The sequence below is a fragment of the Hyperolius riggenbachi genome, chromosome 1 (assembly GCF_040937935.1).
Source record: "Hyperolius riggenbachi isolate aHypRig1 chromosome 1, aHypRig1.pri, whole genome shotgun sequence".
NCBI classification, from domain to species: Eukaryota; Metazoa; Chordata; class Amphibia; order Anura; family Hyperoliidae; genus Hyperolius; species Hyperolius riggenbachi.
Genome location: NC_090646.1, coordinates 17,699,819 through 17,720,139, shown reverse-complemented (window position 1 = coordinate 17,720,139; position 20,321 = coordinate 17,699,819). Strand labels below are relative to the sequence as shown.

General features: G+C 47.8%; 1 protein-coding gene across 1 annotated transcript in view; it reads right to left on the bottom strand.

Moving 5' to 3' along the window:
- Positions 1 to 19,352, bottom strand: part of LOC137545093 (uncharacterized) — a 47,083-nt gene extending 27,731 nt beyond the window's left edge. Inside the window, exon 1 of the mRNA XM_068266206.1 lies at positions 18,133 to 19,352. Within this exon, the coding sequence (XP_068122307.1) occupies positions 18,133 to 18,181 (49 nt within the window). The 5' untranslated portion in view covers positions 18,182 to 19,352. The remainder of the gene's footprint in view (positions 1 to 18,132) is intronic.
- Between the last annotated feature and the right edge of the window lie 969 nt (positions 19,353 to 20,321).

Sequence of the window (20,321 nt, the reverse complement as noted above, 5' to 3'; positions counted from 1 at the left end):
TAGGTTCGCGAACCTCGAATGTGAACTTCCGCAAAAGTTTGCGAACCTGCGAACTTCGCAAACCGCAATAGACTTCAATGGGGATGCGAACTTTGAAAACTAGAAACATTTATGCTGGCCACAAAAGTGATGGAAAACATGTTTCAAGGGGTCTAACACCTGGAGGGGGGCATGGCGGAGTGAGATACATGCCAAAAGTCCCGGGGAAAAATCTGGATGTGACGCAAAGCAGCGTTTTAAGGGCAGAAATCACATTGAATGCTAAATTGGAGGCCTAACGTGCTTTAAAACATCTTGCATGTGTATACATCAATCAGGGAGTGTAAGTAGCGTACTGCTTCACACTGACACACCAAACTCACTGTGTAACGCACCGCAAACAGCTGTTTGTGTAGTGACAGCCTTGCTGGATGGTGCGCCCCATGGCGAGAGTGCAGGCCATGGCGGTTTTCAAGCCGATATGGTCGCCGGGCTGAGGTAGCTCAATGATGATCGAATTTGGTCTGTCCACAATGAAGCAACGACCTTATTATCTTGGGTCAGGTGTGCCCTCTCCCCCCCCCCCCCCCCCCGGACACACTCATATAGCCGGCGGTCATTGCTTCATTGTGATACGCAAGCCCCTTCACCGCGGCAAGGTAACGATCACGAAGGGGAATTGACACATGTACATGCCTTTTGTTTTGTTGTTGCAGTCGCAGTGCACCAGAAAAATTAGGCAGGCATGTACACGCACCAGAAAAATTATTATAGCAGCCACTGCTAGCAGCGGCCTTAGAAATTCAGGAATCCACCTGGAGTCCTGGACCCCCTCCCAACTTTTTTGAGATCAGAAAGAGGGACACTTAAGCCACACCTTTAACCACGCCCCAAACACAACCCTAGTCACGCATACTATAAAGATTTCATAAGAAAAATATGTTGTTTTATCATTCAAACCACACTGGTCCTTTCTATCCTGGTTCATTTTCTTCCATAATTAACATTTGAAAATAAAAAATATATCAATTTAAAAGATGGGAATAAAGTTTAGAGTCAATCAAACATTTTTTCTGTCGAAAAATAAATATATTTATATAGATCTCTACATCAGTCCTGAAAGAGGGACAAATGAGGGAGAAAGAGGGACAGAGGGACAGGGTTCCCAAAGAGGGACTGTCCCTCCAAAAGAGGGACAGTTGGGAGATATGCTGGACCCTGTTGTTGGTGGTGGCGGAGAAGGCAGTCAATTGGCCTGCGGGCAGAGATGCTGTGTGGGGAGCGACTTAGTTTAGGGGCAGGCAGTCACACAGCATGCACGCAGAGATGCTGTGTGTGGGGACTGACTTAGTCTTCGGGCAGGCCTGACCATGCTTTGCAGACCAGGCATCTGTGGTCAGATGGACCCTTGACCCAACGCTGTGTGCCAGAGATGACACCACTTGCCTTTCAACATCACGGTACAGTTTGGGTATTGCCTTTTTTGAGAAATGATTGCGGCCTGGTATCTTCCACTGCTGTGTGTGGCTTTGCTTTTGTGTGCTGCTTTTTCTCAGGTGGTCATCCCATTGCAGTTTGTGCTTTGTCATCATGTGCCTTCATAAGGAAGAAGTCTCTACACGGGTCTTGGCCTTTCCATGGCTCAATTTTTGGTGGCAGAGAGTACAGATGGCATTGCTCTCATCTGAGGCAGACACCGCAGAGCCCTGGGATGATAGCACTTTGGTGGTGGCGGCCGACTGAGTGTTAAGTGGGGTGCCAGAATCAGAGCAGGAGGGGGAAGATATGTCACAGTTCCGTGCGGAAGCTGAGGAAGCTGAGGTGTTCTGTGTTAAATAGTCAACTAAGTCCTGACAATCTTGGGGGTTGATGGCACGAAATCACGACAGCACGACCTCGATCAGACCTGCTGGGTGGCCTGCCTCTGCCTGTTTTGCCCAAATTGGGAGGAGGAAGTGAAAAGTATGCACTGACTTGACTAATACAATGTGCAGTCACACAGGTGCAGTGAACAGGTATGCAGTGACTAGTATTAAAAATGTGCAGCTGTGACACACACACAGGTACGGTGAACAGGTATGCAGTGACTAGTATTACAAATATGCAGCAGTCACACACACAGGTACCGTGAACAGGTATGCAGTGACTGCTATATAATATAACACTGCATGCTGTCACACAGGTGCACTGAACAGGTATGCAGTGACTAGTAGGGCTGCACGATTTCTCGGTTTTAAACCGAAACCGCGGTTCCTGTGAAGACGATTTTGGGATCGTCTGGATCCAGCGGTTTTCGGTCTTTAGTGCTTGCCCGCATGCCCATGATCCGCGCCTACCGCAGCCGCTGTGCCGAGCCACAGAAGCAGTGCATATTTATTGATGTTAATGAGTCGGGCAGCGGGGGTGGAGAGTTCAGTACTGAGCGGCACACAGCTTCTCCAATCGCTGGATAGCAATGGAATGACGGAGGCAGAAGGTGGAGCTGTACGCTCTAGTACAGCTCCGCCTACCGCTGCGGTCATACCATCGGTATCCAGCGATTGGAGAAGCTGTGTGCCGCTCTGGACTGAACTCTCCTCCTCCGCTGCCCGGCTCATTAACCTCATAAATATGCACTGCTTCTGTGGCACGGCGCAGCGGCTGAGGTAAGCGGATCATGGCCAGGCGCGGGCATGGCCGCAACCGCGTACCTACCTACCTACCTATACTGCACACTTTACTAGCTGTACTGGGGCACTACCCATTCATTCTGGGCACTATACTAGCTATACTGGGGCACTTTACTATCTATACTGGCGCACTACCTACCCATAGTGGGCACTATACTAGCTATACTGGGGCACTATACTAACTATACTGGGGCACTACCTACCCATACTGGGCACTATACTAGCTATACTGGGGCACTACCTACCCATACTGGGCACTATACTAGCTATACTGGGGCACTACCTACCCATACTGGGGCACTATACTAACTATACTGGGGCACTACCTACCCATACTGGCACTATACTAGCTATACTGGGGCACTACCTACCCATACTGGGGCACTATACTAGCTATACTGGGGCACTATACTAACTATACTGGGGCACTACCTACCCATACTTGGCACTATACTGGGGCACTATACTAACTATACCGGGGCACTACCTACCCATACTGGGCACTATACTAGCTATACTGAGGCACTACCTACCCATACTGCCGGGCACTATACTATCTATACTGTGACACTATACTAGCTATACTGGGGCACTATGCTAGCTATACTGGAGCACTATACTAGCCACACTGGGGCAACTAAACTCCCTATATTGGGGCTACTATGCTAGCTATGCCGCTGCACCCTAGTCCCCCCCCCCCCCCCCCAAAAAAAAACCCGCTGCGCACGACACTGTACACTAGGACAAGCTAAAGCTTGTTTTGGAAAAAATCGTGAAAAAAATCGAAATCACAATTTCTGACAGAAAAATCGCAATTTCAATTTTTACCCAAAATCGTGCAGCCCTAGTGACTAGTATTACAAATGTGCAGCAGTCACACACACACAGGTACCGTGAACAGGTATGCAGTGACTGCTATATAATATAACACTGTGTGCTGTCACGCAGGTGCACTGAACAGGTATGCAGTGACTAGTTGTAATGATCCGCTCAGCTGGATGCACTGGCAGACAGCTGTTTGACCAATCCTCTAGTCTGTGGGCTCCAGGTCTCTGCAGGAGAGACCTGTTTTTCCATTACAAGTTTCTGGTCTGTTCTGCTGCTGAGGAATTTGCATACACTCGTTATGCAAATCTCTTAGCTGCCTCCTTTGATGACTGGCAGTATAAAGAGCTATGTTTCCCAGAGTCCTTTGCTGGTCATAAGAGCTGGAGTCAGTTCCTGTGTAACACTCGCCTGGAGTGTCAGCCTTGCTCTTTATTGAAGATTCGCCTAGAGTAATTCCTGGGACTGCACTAGGCAGGTTTCCCTAGTGCAGTTAGGATTGCTTACCTGTTTTGTTTGTCTGTTGCGATTGTCCTGTCCCAGCGGTGGTTGACAGGAAATCGTTCTGTGTGTCTGGGTGCTAACCTACAACAGCGGTTGTTACTGGTGGCCCCTTCTGTTCTGTCTTCCTGGATCGCACTAGCCTCTTGCGCTCGTGCTGTGGATCTTTCTGTTCTGTCTGCCTGGATCGCACTCGCCTTGCGCTAGTGCTGTGGATCCTTCTGTCCTGTCATCCTGGATCGCACTAGCTCTTGCGCTAGTGCTGTGGATCCTATATCTCGCTTATTCCTGTTTTCAGGTATCTGTCTTGTCTGCTACGAACGCTTGCTGTAGGCTCGGTGAGGTAACCGTTAAGCAAGCGCTCGCGTCCTCTGTTTCATGTTTGTCTGTCCGTGGTTAGTTAGGCGTGCTTGTCTCTGTTGTGCTTATCACGCGGAGACCGCGCATAAACGCGTGCACTGTTGCGAATAAGTGCGGTGTTCTCGTTTAGCTAGCGTTTGTTATTTTCCGTATCTCCTTATTGTATGATTTGCTGTGCCTTTGCTACTCTCGTGCTTTGCCTTGCTGTAGCCTTGTGTCACCTCTGGCAATCGCCTCTCTCGCGATTGCGTTCCTGCTTCCTATCTGCTGTTGTGTATGCACCGTCGCGGGTTGGCGACTGGTTTGGTGCACACACATACAATCTGTCCCTTTGCTCGATCTCCTTCAGAGCTATCTTGACCTGCGTTTCTTCCCTTCGTGCAATTCCTGTCTGGCGTGTGTGGTAGGGCAGAGGAGCGGTTCCTCTGCACTCCACAGCTCTATCTGTCGAATTTCCCTCTACAGGTGCATTGCACCTTTTGCTGGGTTTCCGCAAATTACACGCTTGTGGAGGATTTCCGCAGTGTCAGCGCACGTCTTGTGCGCTGATCACGGAGAGAATTCCACAATCTTTACACTAGTATTACAAATGAGCAGCTGTCACACATGCGCAGTGAAAAGGTGGTCACTGAATGTGCTGGAACTTGCAGTATAGGAATTAGCAAGGACCAGCTGCGACTGACTGTTAGGGCTGTGTCAGTGGGTCACAAAAAAAAGAAACACCTCAAAAGAACATTAGCTCTCAAAAAAGAGCTGTTTTGGGGTGCTTCTTAGCAATCAGTATCAGCAAGGAGCAAGCTAACAAGCCTAAGGGCTGGAACCCACAGGAGCGCTTTTGGCAGCGTTTTGGCAGCACTGCGATACGCTAGCAGTTTGCCAAAACGCTGGGCTAATGTTAATGGATGGGGCAACTTCCACAGGAGCGTTTGCGTTTCTCAGAAACGCAAACGCAGGACATGCAGCATTTTGGGAGCGTTAGCGCTTCAATGCAAAGTATTGAAACGCTAGCAGAAACGCTCAGCAAAACCTAAACTGAGCGGTTTTGCTAGCGTTTTGCGGTTCAGCACACTGTAACAAAATGAAAAATAATTCACAGGACCAATCAGGATAAAAACGCAAAACGCAAAACGCTAGGCACCCGCTGGGGAAAAAAATACACTGTTGCAAAACGCGACCGAAAACTCGCATGAATCAGCTTGCAAACCGCTCAGGCAAAACGCTAGCGGTTGCGTTTAGCGTTTGCGGTTTGCAGTGGGTTCCAGGCCTAACAAGAGCCTAACTAAGCTTTCCCTATGTCTCTCTGCAGACTGCAGCACCTCTCCCTTACTAAGGCATTTCCTGAACAGCAGTTTAACTGCCAAAATAGTAAGATACCAGCCAGCCTTTTCATAATCACTTGCACGCGATTTTGTCAGCTAGACTTTGCAACTGCTGTTCAGGAAATGCTGTTGAAAAGAAAGAAAACACTAAGAATCCCCCATGAGGAGATGGACTGGCCAAAAACCTGGCTGTGCTGTCAGATTTTAACTGCCTACTTTTTTTTGTGATAGTGGTCCTTTAAAGAGAAACTCCGACCAAAAATTGAACTTTATCCCAATCAATAGCTGGTACCCCCTTTTACATGAGAAAGCTTTTCCTATTCACAAACAGACCATCGGGGGCGCTGTATGGCTGATAATGTGGTGAAACCCCTCCCACAAGTAACCCCTTCCACAAGAAAAGTTCGAACTTTTGTGGGAAATAGCTGTTTCCAACTGCCAAAAATCATGCAGCAGCTACATCACCTGCCAACAGTAACATGTTCACTGGAGTTCCTCTTTAAGATGTCTGCAGATACAGCTGTGGGAGCGCAGTACACATTACATAAATAAGTACAGACTGCGACACAGAGGAGAGTGGGATCCAGGAACGCAGTGACTCACATCGGTAGAAAATCGTCATTGGCTCTCGTAGAGTAGTAAACAATCCAAAGTGCTGCTTTTGTGAAACTCAACTTCCTCTCTAAATGCAAAACCCAAACCCACCAAAACATCACAATGGCCACATCCTGCCCAGACCCCACACAATGTTCCACTTCTCTGTAGCCTCCAGCACTGTGCTTCAGTCACACTGGGCGATATATGCTGGAGACCTCACATGGACAAAGCCCGGAAGTGACCATGCTGGCCATACCGGAAGGGTCACACTGGAGGGGAGGCTCTGTCCTGTGGAGCAGAGGCCACTAAACTGTCATTTTGTGCTACTTAGCACCTAGTGACACCCATATATCAATGCTAACGCTACAACTTAGCATAAACGAAACCAGATTGTATTTAGCAAGTAGTTTAAGAGGCTTCCTCTATGTCTCACAAGGCTACCTTAAAGGACATCTGAGGTAACATGATGAGACAGACATGTGTATGTACAGTGCCAAGCACACAAATAACTAGGCTGTGTTCCTTTTTTTCTTTCTCTGCCTGAAAGAGTTAAACATTAGGTCTGCGAGTGACAGTTTCTGTCTGGGTCTGGACCGGGTCGGACTACAGTGCGCCCCTCACTGATAAGGAATTACAGCCATAAAACACTTTCCTGAGAGCAGGAAAGAGATACAAAGGATCAGTAGTTCATAGATTTTAGCTCTGGAATACTTCAATGAATGTGTCATTCAGAAGAGGCCATTAAACGGTATTAACCTCCCCAGCGTTCAATTTCCCCAGGATTTCTGTGCAAAAAGTGATAAAATGTATTTTTAAAACTTTTTTTTCCCTGTAACTTGCCAAAATGTGTCAAGCAAGGGTCTAGTATACAGTGCAGGAGAGTATTGATGTGTATGCATGTTTATACTGTTCACAGCATGTTTTTATGGATGGATATATCTGTCAATACCGCTGGGGAGGTTAACTTAAAAATTAGATTTAAATTTAAATATAAAATAAAACTGTGGGATATCTAATGTCATTTATAGAAGAAGGAAGATAGATACAATTGTTTATCTTGTTCAATTTTCACCTCGGTTGTCCTATAAAGTGTACCCGAGATGAGGGAGCATTAAAGTTTTATACATACCTGGGGCTTCCTCCAGCCCCCTCCATGCAGATCGTTCCCTCGCCGCGGTCTAAATACTCCTAGATTCTCACATAGCAGCCTGTTCTCCGTGGTAAGCCAGTCGGCCAGGTGCAGAGTGGCCAAGCGTGCTCCTCTGTCTCACTCCCGTGGCTGGGAGCATTCTGAGCAGTAGTACTGTGCAGGCGCAGAACGCTCCTGGCGACGGAAGCACAGTGAGGTGGGTGTGCACGGCCAGGCCGCATATGCACAGTACCCCTAACTGGCCCAGAGGATTGGGCTGCTACAGGAGAGTCTAGGAGGATTCAGACCACAGCGAAGGATCTATACATATGCCATTTTGGTAATTAGTCAGAGGTTAGGGTCCCATCGAAAAGTGTGGCCTCATCGCGGTGGAAGGGCCTAGTACAGAACAATTGGCATGCAAACTGTTTTGGAAGGTAACATCCTCTATTAATGTTAACTTGATGCATCTGTTTTGAATGCAGGATGTGTACCCTGCCTATAATCAGGCTCTGCACACTTATGCTGTTAGTGTAAGGCTTGACAGGTTATGTTCACAATAAGTCTTTATGCCCGAATCTATTGCCGTGACTCTGAGTCTGGCCGATGGTCTTCACCTATAGACAAGCCCCCGCATGAACAGGACACTTTATTTGTCTCCTGACTGTGGTTACCCCCAGGTCTTAATGTGCAAGACATACAGACTGAAGTAGAGTGACAATAACCCCCAAGAGCCCCACTGAAACTAGTATCACGCACTTCAAGTTCAAGGACGTAAGTACCTGAGATAATGAAAATGAGGCCCTCAGTGGAGGTAGGTGATGGTACACAGTTCAGGCAGTATTCAGAAGTATCCAGGTAACAGGCAATGGTCGGTCCAGGCAGCAAGCAAGAGTATCCAGGTAACAAGCAAGAGTCGGCCCTGGCAGCAAGCAGGAGTATCCAGGTAACAAGCAAGGTTGGTCCAGGCAGCAAGCAAGAGTATCCAGGTAACAGGCAAAGGTCAGTCCAGGCAGCAAAAAAGAATGGTCAGTAACAAGCCAAGGGTCAACAGCAATTGCTGCGTCATCAGCGGGGAACAAGCGACAAGACCCGGAAGTGACAGTTTCAGCCTGGGTCTCGGCGTTACTATCATTAGCCAGTCCTGGGAAGCGCTGCCAGCCTGCCACCTTACTGGAGGTCCTCCAGTGCAGGGATGCTCATCACGGATTAATCATGAGTAACCACGGTGGTTACTCGTGATTCAAATTAGCTTTAATTGCCGTAGCTGAGCGGGTAGATGCGGCAAAAAATGGGCGTGGTCATGCCGCAGAAAGTGGGTGTGGTCATAGGTGGGGCCAAATGTACTGAAACATAGCAGTGGTGTAACTTAAATGTAGTCAATAGGTAGCATTTCACATAAAAAAGCCCCTCACCTGTCTTCTGTCTTGTTTTCGGCTGGCTGACCTGTGTGCTGTACTGGCGGTTATGCTGGGCTTGCTGGTGGTGATGCTGTGCCGGCCTGGCTGGTGGTGATGCTGTGCCGGCCTGGCTTTGCTGGGTGCTGGGCCTGGGGCTTTGCTGAGTGATTTGATGGGAGCTTTGCTGGGCTGGGCAATTTGGGGTATGGGTCCTTCAATATAGGTAGGTAGGTAGATATGGGTACATCAGTATAGGTAGGTAGGTATGGGTACATCAGTATAGGTAGGTAGGTATGGGGCCTTCAGTATAGGTAGGTAGGTATTGGGCCTTCAGTATAGGTAGGTAGGTATGGGTACATCAGTATAGGTAGGTAGGTATGGGGTCCTCAGTATAGGTAGGTAAGTATGGGGCCTTCAGTATAGGTAGGTAGGTAGGTATATAGGTATAGGACCTTCAGTATAGGTAGGTAGGTATGGGGCCTTCAGTATAGGTAGGTAGGTATGGGTTCCTCAGTATAGGTAGGTTGGTATGGGGTCCTCAGTATAGGTAGGTAGGTATGGGGCCTTCAGTATAGGTAGGTAGGTATGGAGGTATGTGGTCCTCAGTATAGGTAGGTAGGTAGGTATGGGGCCTTCAGTATAGGTAGGTATGGGGCTTTTGGTATAGGCAGCAGGGGCATAACAATAGACCATGCAAGAGATGCCTCCGCAGGGGGGCCCAGAAGCCACAGGGGGCCCGTGGGGGGAAAAGTTTGAGAGACTGACAACTAAGGGCAGGGAGAGAAAAAAACGTATTCTACTCTCACAGAATTGTTATATTGACTGCATGTGTCCACCACACAGATAAGGAATCATACACACGTTGGAATTTGTACACTGTCTCTGCTCCCTAGGGTTCGTAAAAAACATCTGTCTCACACTGCAGCGAGTCACAGGTTAAAAAAAAGTTGTAGACTGTCCCTTATTCAGCAATCACTCCAAAGAGATTCCAAGATTCTTATCACAAACAGGCTAATGACCTTATCGTGTCTGATTACTTTTACAACACAGGGGTAAGATTGATGTATTACTGCCTCATTGAGAGCTTGTTGTCTCACATGGAGTCCAAGATCTCATAATAACAGTATCAACCAGTGACATTCTGAATGTTTTGCCAAAGTTACAGTGAATGAATACTGTTATTATTGTTCCTCCATATAGCATGTGCTCTCATGTAGTAAAATTATACGGCTGTGTGTGTATGTATGTACTGGGAGCAGAGCTGCAACAAGGGACTTGTCGGCTGTACGGGGCTGGAGGAAGCCCCGGGTAAGTAGATCTGGGGGGAGCACAGATTGCCTGACATTTCCTTTAAGTCTAAGTGTTTTTATCTGCATGGGGAAAACACATTGGTCCCCAGTTTTCCTGTGCAGAAAGCGAGGGGGGTGGGGGGCCCCATCCAAAGTTTCGCGCGGGGGCCCAGTGATGTCTAGTTTCGCCCCTGATAGGCAGGTAGGTTTAAGCCCCCCCCCCCCTTCCTTTTTCCCCGCTGGTCCCCACGCATGTCCGCCGCTCATCTACAAGCAGCGGCTGCTTACCTCTATCTGGATTTCAGTGTGGAGCCTGGAGCGCACAGCCGAAGACCTAATATTCAGAAAAGTAGGTGGAGCCTACAAAAGCCAATCAAAATTCACCTATTGATTTTCAAGGAGAATATTAAATTGTTGCCATTCTTGCACTGCTAATGGCACAAGCCTCACACCTGGAACAGTTGGTCATTGGGTGACTGGGGTTCAAATTCAGAAAAGAGGGGGAGCCACAAACAGCCAATCAGATTTGTTTCAATTCAATGCAAATTATTCATGTCAAAGACCACAAAGCTCACAAACTAAGTCATTGAGTAATTGTGTGTTAGAGTTAGAAGAAGTAAGCGTAGCCAACACCAGCCAAATACATACCCGGGCAACGCCGGGCTACCAGCTAGTAAATAAATATTTTTTTAAAAATAAGCTATTTTCTTAGTTAAATTATTTTCACTACAATTCCTCTTTAAATACACAGGCTTGCTCAAATAGAAAGAGGCATTTCAGTGACCACTTCTGCTAGTGTTTGGTAGCTTCCACTTCCTGTATTCCTGCACACCTCCCTGACACATAGACCAGCTCCAGACAGCTGCCATTGTTTTTGAATGCCTATGTGTGAAGAGAACCAGTCTTCACCTCTCACCAGCACTGGCTGGTGGGCAGACATGATTGTGAAGAGAACCGGTCTTCACCACTGCTCACCAGCGCTGGCTGTTTGGTGGGCAGACATATCTGTGAAGGGAAACGGTGTTCATCTCTAAGGCCTGGAACCCACTGAAAACCGCAAACGCAAAACGCAACCGCTAGCGTTTTGTCTGAGCGGTTTGCAAGCGGATTCATGCGCGTTTTTGGTCGTGTTTTGCAACATTGTATTTTTTTCCCCAGCGGGTGCCTAGCGTTTTGCGTTTTGCGTTTTTATCCTGATTGGTCCTGTGAATTATTTTTCATTTTGTTACAGTGTGCTTAACCGCAAAACGCTAGCAAAACCGCTCAGTTTAGGTTTTGCTGAGCATTTCTGCTAGCATTTCAATACTTTACATTGAAGCGCTAACGCTCCCAAAATGCTGCAGGTCCTGCGTTTGCGGGAAACGCAAACGCTCCTGTGGAAGTTGCCCCATCCATTAACATTAGCCCAGCATTTTGGCAAACTGCTAGCGTATCGCAGTGCTGCCAAAACGCTGCCAAAAGCGCTCCTGTGGGTTCCAGCCCTAATAGTTTCAAGCTTGCACAGATTTCATCTTTTGTGCCTGGAAATGGCAAATCAACATCAGCTGATAGAATTTGATTGGCTCGATCCATCCCTGCAATGTCCGACCGTGTTTTAACATGATTTTTCATATTTGCAATTCTGCATTTTGTGATTTTTAAATCTGATTCTCCTTTTTTTCATGTTTTTATGCAACATTTTTGCAATTCACTTTTTTTTACTTGCATGTCAATGAAGATACATTGTAGGATTTGTATCTAATTAACTGCACATTTGTCTGCATATTTTCACATTTGGAACGTGAAAATTCACATTCCGGTTGGTTTACACTGCATGTGGGAATAAAAGTATACATCTAGACCGTTTTATTTCTGCAGATAATTTGGATGCGAAAATCTGCATAACAACGCAGCGCCATTGACTTGCTTTTAAATATTCGGCAAATATGAATTTGCGGAAACGGAAATCACACTCAGATTCTGCCATGTGTGAAGCGTGTCTTAGGCCCGTTTCCACTATGTCCAATTTGCTGCATTTCCCCGCATGCAAAATGGGATGGGAAAATGCAGCCTATTGAAATCCGATTCACATGGGGGGAGGGGGGATTGGACAACATGCAACAAAAATATAAATTGTGCATCTGAATCTCTGGAGCCATGCATGGCACCAGGGCCGGATTACCGACCAGGCAACAAAAGCAGTCGCTTGGGGCCCCCATTCAGAGTCAAAGGGGCCCCATCAGCACATAAACCAGCCCTCGCCATCCTGTCAGCGGTGGCTGGATGGTATAATGGTTAAAGAGACTCTGAGCAGTGCAGTAACTATGGAAAGATGCATATCATTTTAAAGCTCTCTTTCTCCTCTTTCCAATGATATATAAACCGCCACCCTATGCCTTTTAGTTTTCGCTATTTTCGCGATCGAATTCACGGCCACTGCAATTTCAATCGCGAAAATAGCGAAAACTAAAAGGTGTAGAGTGGCAGTTTATCTATCATTGAAAAGAGGAGAAAGAGAGTTTCAAAATGATATGCATCTTTCCATAGTTACATTGTATTACACAGGACGACTTTTCTCCAAAGTCGGCAGCTCGATTCAGCACAATGCAATGAAATATAAGGAACCCAGGGGGATATAATTACAAACATCATGCTGGTAGGTGTGAGGATGTAATTAATTAGTTGTGGGTATGCTTAAAGGCATACCCACAGGCACTGCTCGGAGTCTCTTTAAGGGCTCTGCCTCTGACACAGAAGACCAGGGTTCGAATCTCGGCTCTGCCTGTTCAGTAAACCAGCACCTATTCAGTAGGAGACCTTAGGCAAGTCACTCTAACACTGCTACGTCCTAGTGGCTGCAGCTCTGGCGTTTTGAATCCGCCAGGAGAAAAGCGCGATATAAATGTTATTTGTCTTGTCTTGTCAAATGATGCCGTGCGCTGCTGATTGTCTTCAGAGCCAGGCTCTCCTCCTAGCTCCCCCTCCTGCTACTGTGCGCTCTGCCACTGCCCACTCCTCCCTCCCTTCCCACAGAGAACCACAGCTGCAGCAAGAATGATAGCAGCAGATGGCAAATGCTCACTCACCCATCCATGATCCAAGTGATAGAGATCCCGTCATCTGAAACCCATCTGTCTCTTCTACAGTGCAGCCGCTCGCTCTGAACTTCCTGATTCTCAGATCAGACAGGAAGTAGGAAGTAGTAATAGTAGTAGTAACAGAGCGGCAGCACTCTAGAGGAGACAGATGGGCTCCGGATGACGGGACCTCTATTGCTTGGATCGCAATAGGTGAATGTGAGTCATCTGGTGCTGTCATTCTCCCCCGCTGCGGCTGCCTTCTCTGCTGGACTATCGTATTCACTGGGATGGAGGCTGCATGGTGGCTGTCTAGTTTGGGAGGAAATCAGCTGTTCGGTGGGGGTGGTGGTTATGTAATTCTGTCTGGGGAGCGGCTTCCAGTTTGGCAGTGTCCAGAGCTTTCTGCTATTGCCAGGCTGGAGATGCAGGGGGAAAGTGCTGCTGCTGTGATATCTGCCCTCTTCACAGCGGAGCCCCAGCCCCTGAATGCAAATGTCCCAGCCATTCATCTCTTACTCTGCATTTTGCCGGTGCTATTCCCTGCATTGTGCACCCACAGAGGAAAGCGGGCTGTTGCCCATAGTAGCTTGGCTGCCCCGGTGTGTGCGGCATTTTGCTGTGCAGCTGCATCTTCTGATTCTATTACAACATGATGAGGGGGCCCAAATCAGTTACTTTGCTTAGGGCCCCATTTAGCCTTAATCCGGCTCTGCATGGCACAGCTGCAGGGATTTGTACTGCACATGCTAACATGCGCCTCGCAAGACTTAGGGTACGTACACACTTGTGACTAGGGTTGTTTGAAACAGCAGCTTAACAGTCGGTCTGCCGACAATCGGGTAAAGAACTTTACCAAACGAATGTTATTCATTTAATTGCTTGCACACTGTTAAGGTGGCCACACATGATACAATAAAATGATCAGATTTTACGTTAATTCGATAAAAACGATCAGATCTCCCGGAAAAATCGAAAGCTTTTTTTTCATTCGACTGAAAAATCCGATCGTATTTCCCGTTTTCTTCGATTTTAATCGATCCGGAATGCCAGATATTTTTCTTCAATCTTTCTAAAGATTGTATGGTGTGTGTTGGATTGTTAATTTATTATTCTACACATACTAGCAATTTTCTCTGAGTTTCCAATCATTTTTATCATAATTGGGGAAAAATTGAACATAGGTGTGTGGTACATTGGTCATATTTTTGAAATGTTACAATCAGTCAGAAAAATTGATTGCAATTCTTAAATTGAACAGATATTTAAAAAAATTGTATGGTGTGTGGTGGCCTTTAGACATTTATACATTTTAGTCATCATGTTAAATCAGATTGTAATCAGCAGTGCTGTATCTTGTATCAGTGTTCATATTTGATGTATATCATTGTCTGTATCATTATGTATCCCTTGTTTGTTTTCTTACATTGTACAGCGCCACAGAATATGTTGGCGCTTTATAAATAAATAATAATAATAATAATTAAGTACAACGACGAATGAACAATATCGACACGATGAGAAAATCCAACAGGACGGATCGTATCGAGCGACAATCGTTACAAAACTATGGTGTGTACAGTTATCTGCCGAGAATGATCGTTACAAGGGCCAATGCGCCTGCGTTGGATTCTGCCCAGCTTCTGTACCTCCTGTGTAGCGCGATCCGTAAAGATTGTAACATTACAAATTTCAAATAAACGTTGTTTTCAAGTCAACTATCATATATTTTTATCTATTGTAACTCCATGTTAGTGGATTTCGTTTAATTTTATATAAATATGTACGCAACATTTCCCTCTAATCGTTCTTTTCTGTGAGAACGATCGTTAAAATGTGTATGATGATGGCTGCATCCCATCGTTGCATTCCAATCATTCCGATATTGTTCTGGTAACTATCGTTCTTTGCAAACGATCGTTATCACAAGTGTGTACGTAGCATTACTCTGGCATAGTGGAAATGAGCCCTTACTGGTAGATCTTTTCGTCGATTCAAACTCTCTTATGTGGAAAGTACAATGACGTGTTGCAGAAAACACAGCTAAGTCAGGGAGAAGCAGAACCTCTGAAAATTCACAGAGAAACAAAAAGAACCAAAAATCCCCTTCACTAAAAGCACACTTCGTTAATTACAACTTTGCCTGCCTAAAACAGAAGGTATCTGAAGGAATGCAGAGTGACGTGAGCCAGAAGTTATCGTGTAATGGCCCTCATTCAAATAACTTTCCTCCTCAATTTTCTCCTAGGTGATATTTTCACACCGTATCAATAACATGATTTTTAAAGGGAGTCTGAAGCCAAAATAAAATAAATAAACAGATACTTACCTAAGGAGAGGGAAGGTTCTGGATCCTATAAACTTTATAGGTCCCTAACCCCCGGTCCACGGCCCACTGCCGGGCCACAGGATGTGCTGAGGTGGGCCGTGCACATCTGACTTCCTAGTGCATGGAAGAGAAGCGAGCTGAACAGTCACTGAACTGGAGAGCAGAGCCGTCTGCCTCCATTGTTACTGCTGCCACCTGGTGTCTGTAATTTGTATTGCAGTAAGCTTTCTGTCTGTGCGGACACTGGGTGGCAGCAGTGAGGATGACTATGACACTGGTCTCTTACCAGCCACAGAGTCTGCACGGAGGAGAGCAGCTGGTGCAGGAAGAATGGAAGATTAAGGGCCCATTCATACTAGAGTGTTTTGCCGCGATTTCAGCAAAACGCTCAAACGCTAGCGCTTTTTAAAAGCGCTAGTGTAATGTTACACTATGGGCCTGTTCTTACTTGGGCGATTTGCGCTAATCGCCGCAAAAAGAAAAGAGAGTGGGGAAGAGGGAAGGATGAAGTGAGTGTGGGTAGGAGAGAAAGATGGAGTGTGGGGAGGGGAAAAGGCTGGAGGTGACTGTGCCAGCAGATAGGGAAGCCCAGACAGTACCCCCCTCTCTTTCACCACCTGTCTCACCAAATGTACCTTGTATACTGTTGGGTTATGCAGCAGACACATCTTTTCCAAGTTGCTGAGGGTAATGATGATGGTAGTTGCATGCACCACCCAGTCCCTGGCAAAATTTCCTGATGCTGAAGTGGTCCTTGGGCCAAAAAAGGTTGGGGACCACTGCTTAAGCCTTCCCATTCCTCTCCGCGTCCCGTCATTCCTGCGCTGGCTTCCTTGTTAGCAGTCTCTGACCGATTGGTTGGAGACTGCTCTCTCCCGCAGCGGTTTGTTATCGAAAGTCTTCGGGAGTACTCAGGCTCCCGAAGTCTGCTGAAGCCTCCCGCTGCGGGAGATTTGAGTGGAGGAGCCTGCGGGGGAACGCCGGGATGAGGAGGAGAACGGGAAGGCTCTATAGGACCTAGAGCCTTCCCTCTCCTTAGATAAGTATCTGTTTTTTTTGGGTTTTGTTTGCTTGTTTTTGTTTTGGCTTCAGATTCACTCTAACCACATAAGTACCAGCGGTCTCTGCCCCCTTAACCTCCTGAGCATTACGCCGCTCAGGAGGTTTTGCTACTAAGTCCCCATGGTTAATTTATTAGATCCAATGGCTGCAAAAAGTTTAACTAGCACTAGGCTAGCGAGTCGTACATGTGGCCGTCACCCTCGATCCAGCGCTTATACATTACCCAGCCTGGCTCCAGCGATCGCCGCAGGCCTCCCCGCACAGCTCCGCTCTTCTCTACGGGGAGGATCGTACATGAAGTCATGCGCAGTCACGATCCTCCCCCAAGAGAGACCAGAGCTGTGCAGGGAGGCTGCGGCGATCGCTGGAAGCCACGGGATCCTAATGAGGCTTCCCCCATTGGTCTGGTGTCCCCCATCGCTGGGCGCCCCCCCCCCCCCCCTAAGACTAGCGACAATGCAGTGTCGCTAATCCTATCGGGGCCATGCAGCTCCTCTTCCGCAATCATGGCCGCATATTGTAAGATCAAGCCCTTCTGCGCATGTTCAGTAGCATGGAGCCCACAGCTCTGTGATACTGCGCATGCGCGGGTGGGCTCGATCTTACAAGGCGTGGCCTGGTTTGTGGAAGAGGAGCCATGTGGTCAGAACTAGGAGTTGGCCGCACTCAGCATCAGGGGCATTGTAGACCACTGAGGGAAGCCTCAAAAGGGCTCTGAGGGGTGATTATTAATTTTAATGTAATTAATTATTTAAAAAAAACATTTTTTTATGTTTTTTTAATAATCTGAGCCATCGTCTAACTTCAGGGCAGCAAGTGAATATGCAAATCACTTCTTAATTTCTCTGAAAAGTCAGGCATATATCCAGAGCAAGCAGCATATTCCATGTCTACTAGCCTGTCTGCTGTTTTACAGAGCCGTACGCTCCAGCTTGTAGTCAGCAGTTTCAGCCTGCTTTAGCCTTCTTCAGGGCAAGATAAGGATTAAAGCTGAGCTGAATATCTTCGCTGAATAAGGGCAACACGGTAGCGTAGTGGTTAGCGCTCTCGTCTTGAAGCACTGAGTCACCAATTTGAATCCCAGCCAGGGCACTATCTGCATGGAGTTTGTATGTTCCACCATGTGTCTGTGTGGGTTTCCTTCAGGCACCCCAGTTTCCTCCCACATTCCAAAAAACATACAGATAAGCTAATTGGCTTCCCTCTAAATTGTCCCTAGACTATGATACAACACTACACAATACATACACAGACATATGATATGACTAAGGCAGGGACTAGATTGTGAGCCCCTCTGAGGGACAGTTCTGTGACAAGACTATATACTCTGTGGAAGATGCCAGCGCTATATAAATACTACATAATAATAACAATACCTAGTGCTCTAAGACAGAGGTGCCCACACTTTTTCGGCTTGTGAGCTACTTTAAAAAATTAGCTAGGCTAAATGATCTACCTATGTACAATTTTAGGAGCACACTTGTATATACAGAATGGAAAATGCAGTGTGGTTGGGATCTACCATGAAGTCCTTCGCGATCTACCTAATGGGCACCCCTGCTCTAAGAAGACAGAATTGTATTGAGCCTGGTATTTGGAAGCGAGGGTGTGACTTACCGGTGACGGTCAGGAGACACATTACAGATAGGCAGAGTCCAGAGCCCATGGTGAGGCCGGTGAGGTGACTGCACGGTACACAGCTCTGCAGACCGGGTGCCCCCTGTGAAGGAAGTAGGTGAGGCGAGTGCACGGTGCAGCAGCTCTGCAGACCGAGTGTCCCCTGAGAAGGATGTAGGTGAGGCGAGTGCACGGTGCAGCAGCTCTGCAGACTGAGTGTCCCCTGAGAAGGATGTAGGTGAGGCGAGTGCACGGTGCAGCAGCTCTGCAGACTGAGTGTCCTCTGAGAAGGATGTAGGTGAGGTGAGTGCACGGTGCAGCAGCTCTGCAGACTGGGTGCCCCCTGAGAAGGATGTAGGTGAGGAGAGTGCACGGTGCAGCAGCTCTGCAGACTGGGTGCCCCCTGAGAAGGATGTAGGTGAGGCGAGTGCACGGTGCAGCAGCTCTGCAGACTGGGTGTTCCCTGAGAAGGATGTAGGTGAGGTGAGTGCACGGTGCAGCAGCTCTGCAGACTGGGTGCCCCCTGAGAAGGATGTAGGTGAGGTGAGTGCACGGTGCAGCAGCTCTGCAGACTGGGTGCCCCCTGAGAAGTATGTAGGTGAGGAGAGTGCACGGTGCAGCAGCTCTGCAGACTGGGTGCCCCCTGACAAGGATATAGGTGAGGAGAGTGCACGGTGCAGCAGCTCTGCAGACTGGGTGTCCCCTGACAAGGATATAGGTGAGGAGAGTGCACGGTGCAGCAGCTCTGCAGACTGGGTTCCCGCTGAGAAGGATGTAGGTGAGGCGAGTGCACGGTGCAGCAGCTCTGCAGACTGGGTGTCTGATGACAAGGATATAGGTGAGGAGAGTGCACGGTGCAGCAGCTCTGCAGACCGGGTGCCCCCTGAGAAGGATGTAGGTGAGGAGAGTGCACGGTGCAGCAGCTCTGCAGACCGGGTGCCCCCTGAGAAGGATGTAGGTGAGGAGAGTGCACGGTGCAGCAGCTCTGCAGACTGGGTGCCCCCTGAGAAGGATGTAGGTGAGGCGAGTGCACGGTGCAGCAGCTCTGCAGACTGGGTGCCCCCTGAGAAGGATGTAGGTGAGGCGAGTGCACGGTGCAGCAGCTCTGCAGACTGGGTGCCCCCTGAGAAGGATGTAGGTGAGGTGAGTGCACGGTGCAGCAGCTCTGCAGACCGGGTGCCCCCTGAGAAGGATGTAGGTGAGGCGAGTGTTATGTCACAAGCTGGTTACAGAAATGAAAGTATTTTCCTCTCATTTCCTGTATAGAGCAGCCCCTGTCTGCTGTGCATGTGAGGCTGCTTATTCAGCCAAGTGTCAACCCCAATCCTTGCGTGTGAAGCACAGCTCTGCCCATAACCTTAAAGGAGACGTCCGAGGAAAACAAAATCTACTTACCCGGGGCTTCCTCCAGCCCCTGGCAGCCGTCCTTTGCCCTCGCCACAGCTCTGCTTCCAGCCGGTGTCCCGGTGGTGTTCTCCGGCGCAGATACCGCCCTCGCCAGGTCGGCATCTTCTGCACCTGCACAAAACGCACGGCTGCACTGCTCGCGATCACGCTCATGTAGCCTGGAACATTCTGTGCAGGTGCAGAGCACTCCCGGCCACTGGAGCGCGACCTCCTCGTACACGGAATGTGAACTAAGAGCAGTTCCGTTGCAGCATCGGTGGGGTGGAGGAGGACTATTATCCATCTCTTCCCACTTACTTAGGTAAGTATCCAATTTTCTTTTTCATTTTTATTTGTGACTATACAGGTGAGCTTTAAACTGATACTGAAGCGAAAAAAAAATCATGATATAATGAAAAAAAAGTGTATGTGTAGTACGGATAATGAATAGAACATTAGTAGCAAAGAAAATAGTCTCATATTTTTATTTTCAGTTACTGTATTTTTCGGACTATAAGACATTCCTGACCATAAGACGCACCTAGGTTTAGAGGATAAAACCAGGCGAAAAATGTATATACTAAACCTGGTGCATCCATGGTGAAGGGGCATCTTGTGGATTATGCCCCCTTTGTACCTCATTCCCCCTTGTACCTCTTGTGTGTCCCCCATGTGTCCGCCTCTGTCCTCCTTGTGTCCTCCTCTGTGCCCCTTTGTGTCTCCCTGTGCCCTCCTGTGTCCCCATGTATCCTCCTCTGCATGGGCAAAGTACAGGAAGTCCCCAACATTGCGGCAGGCTAGAG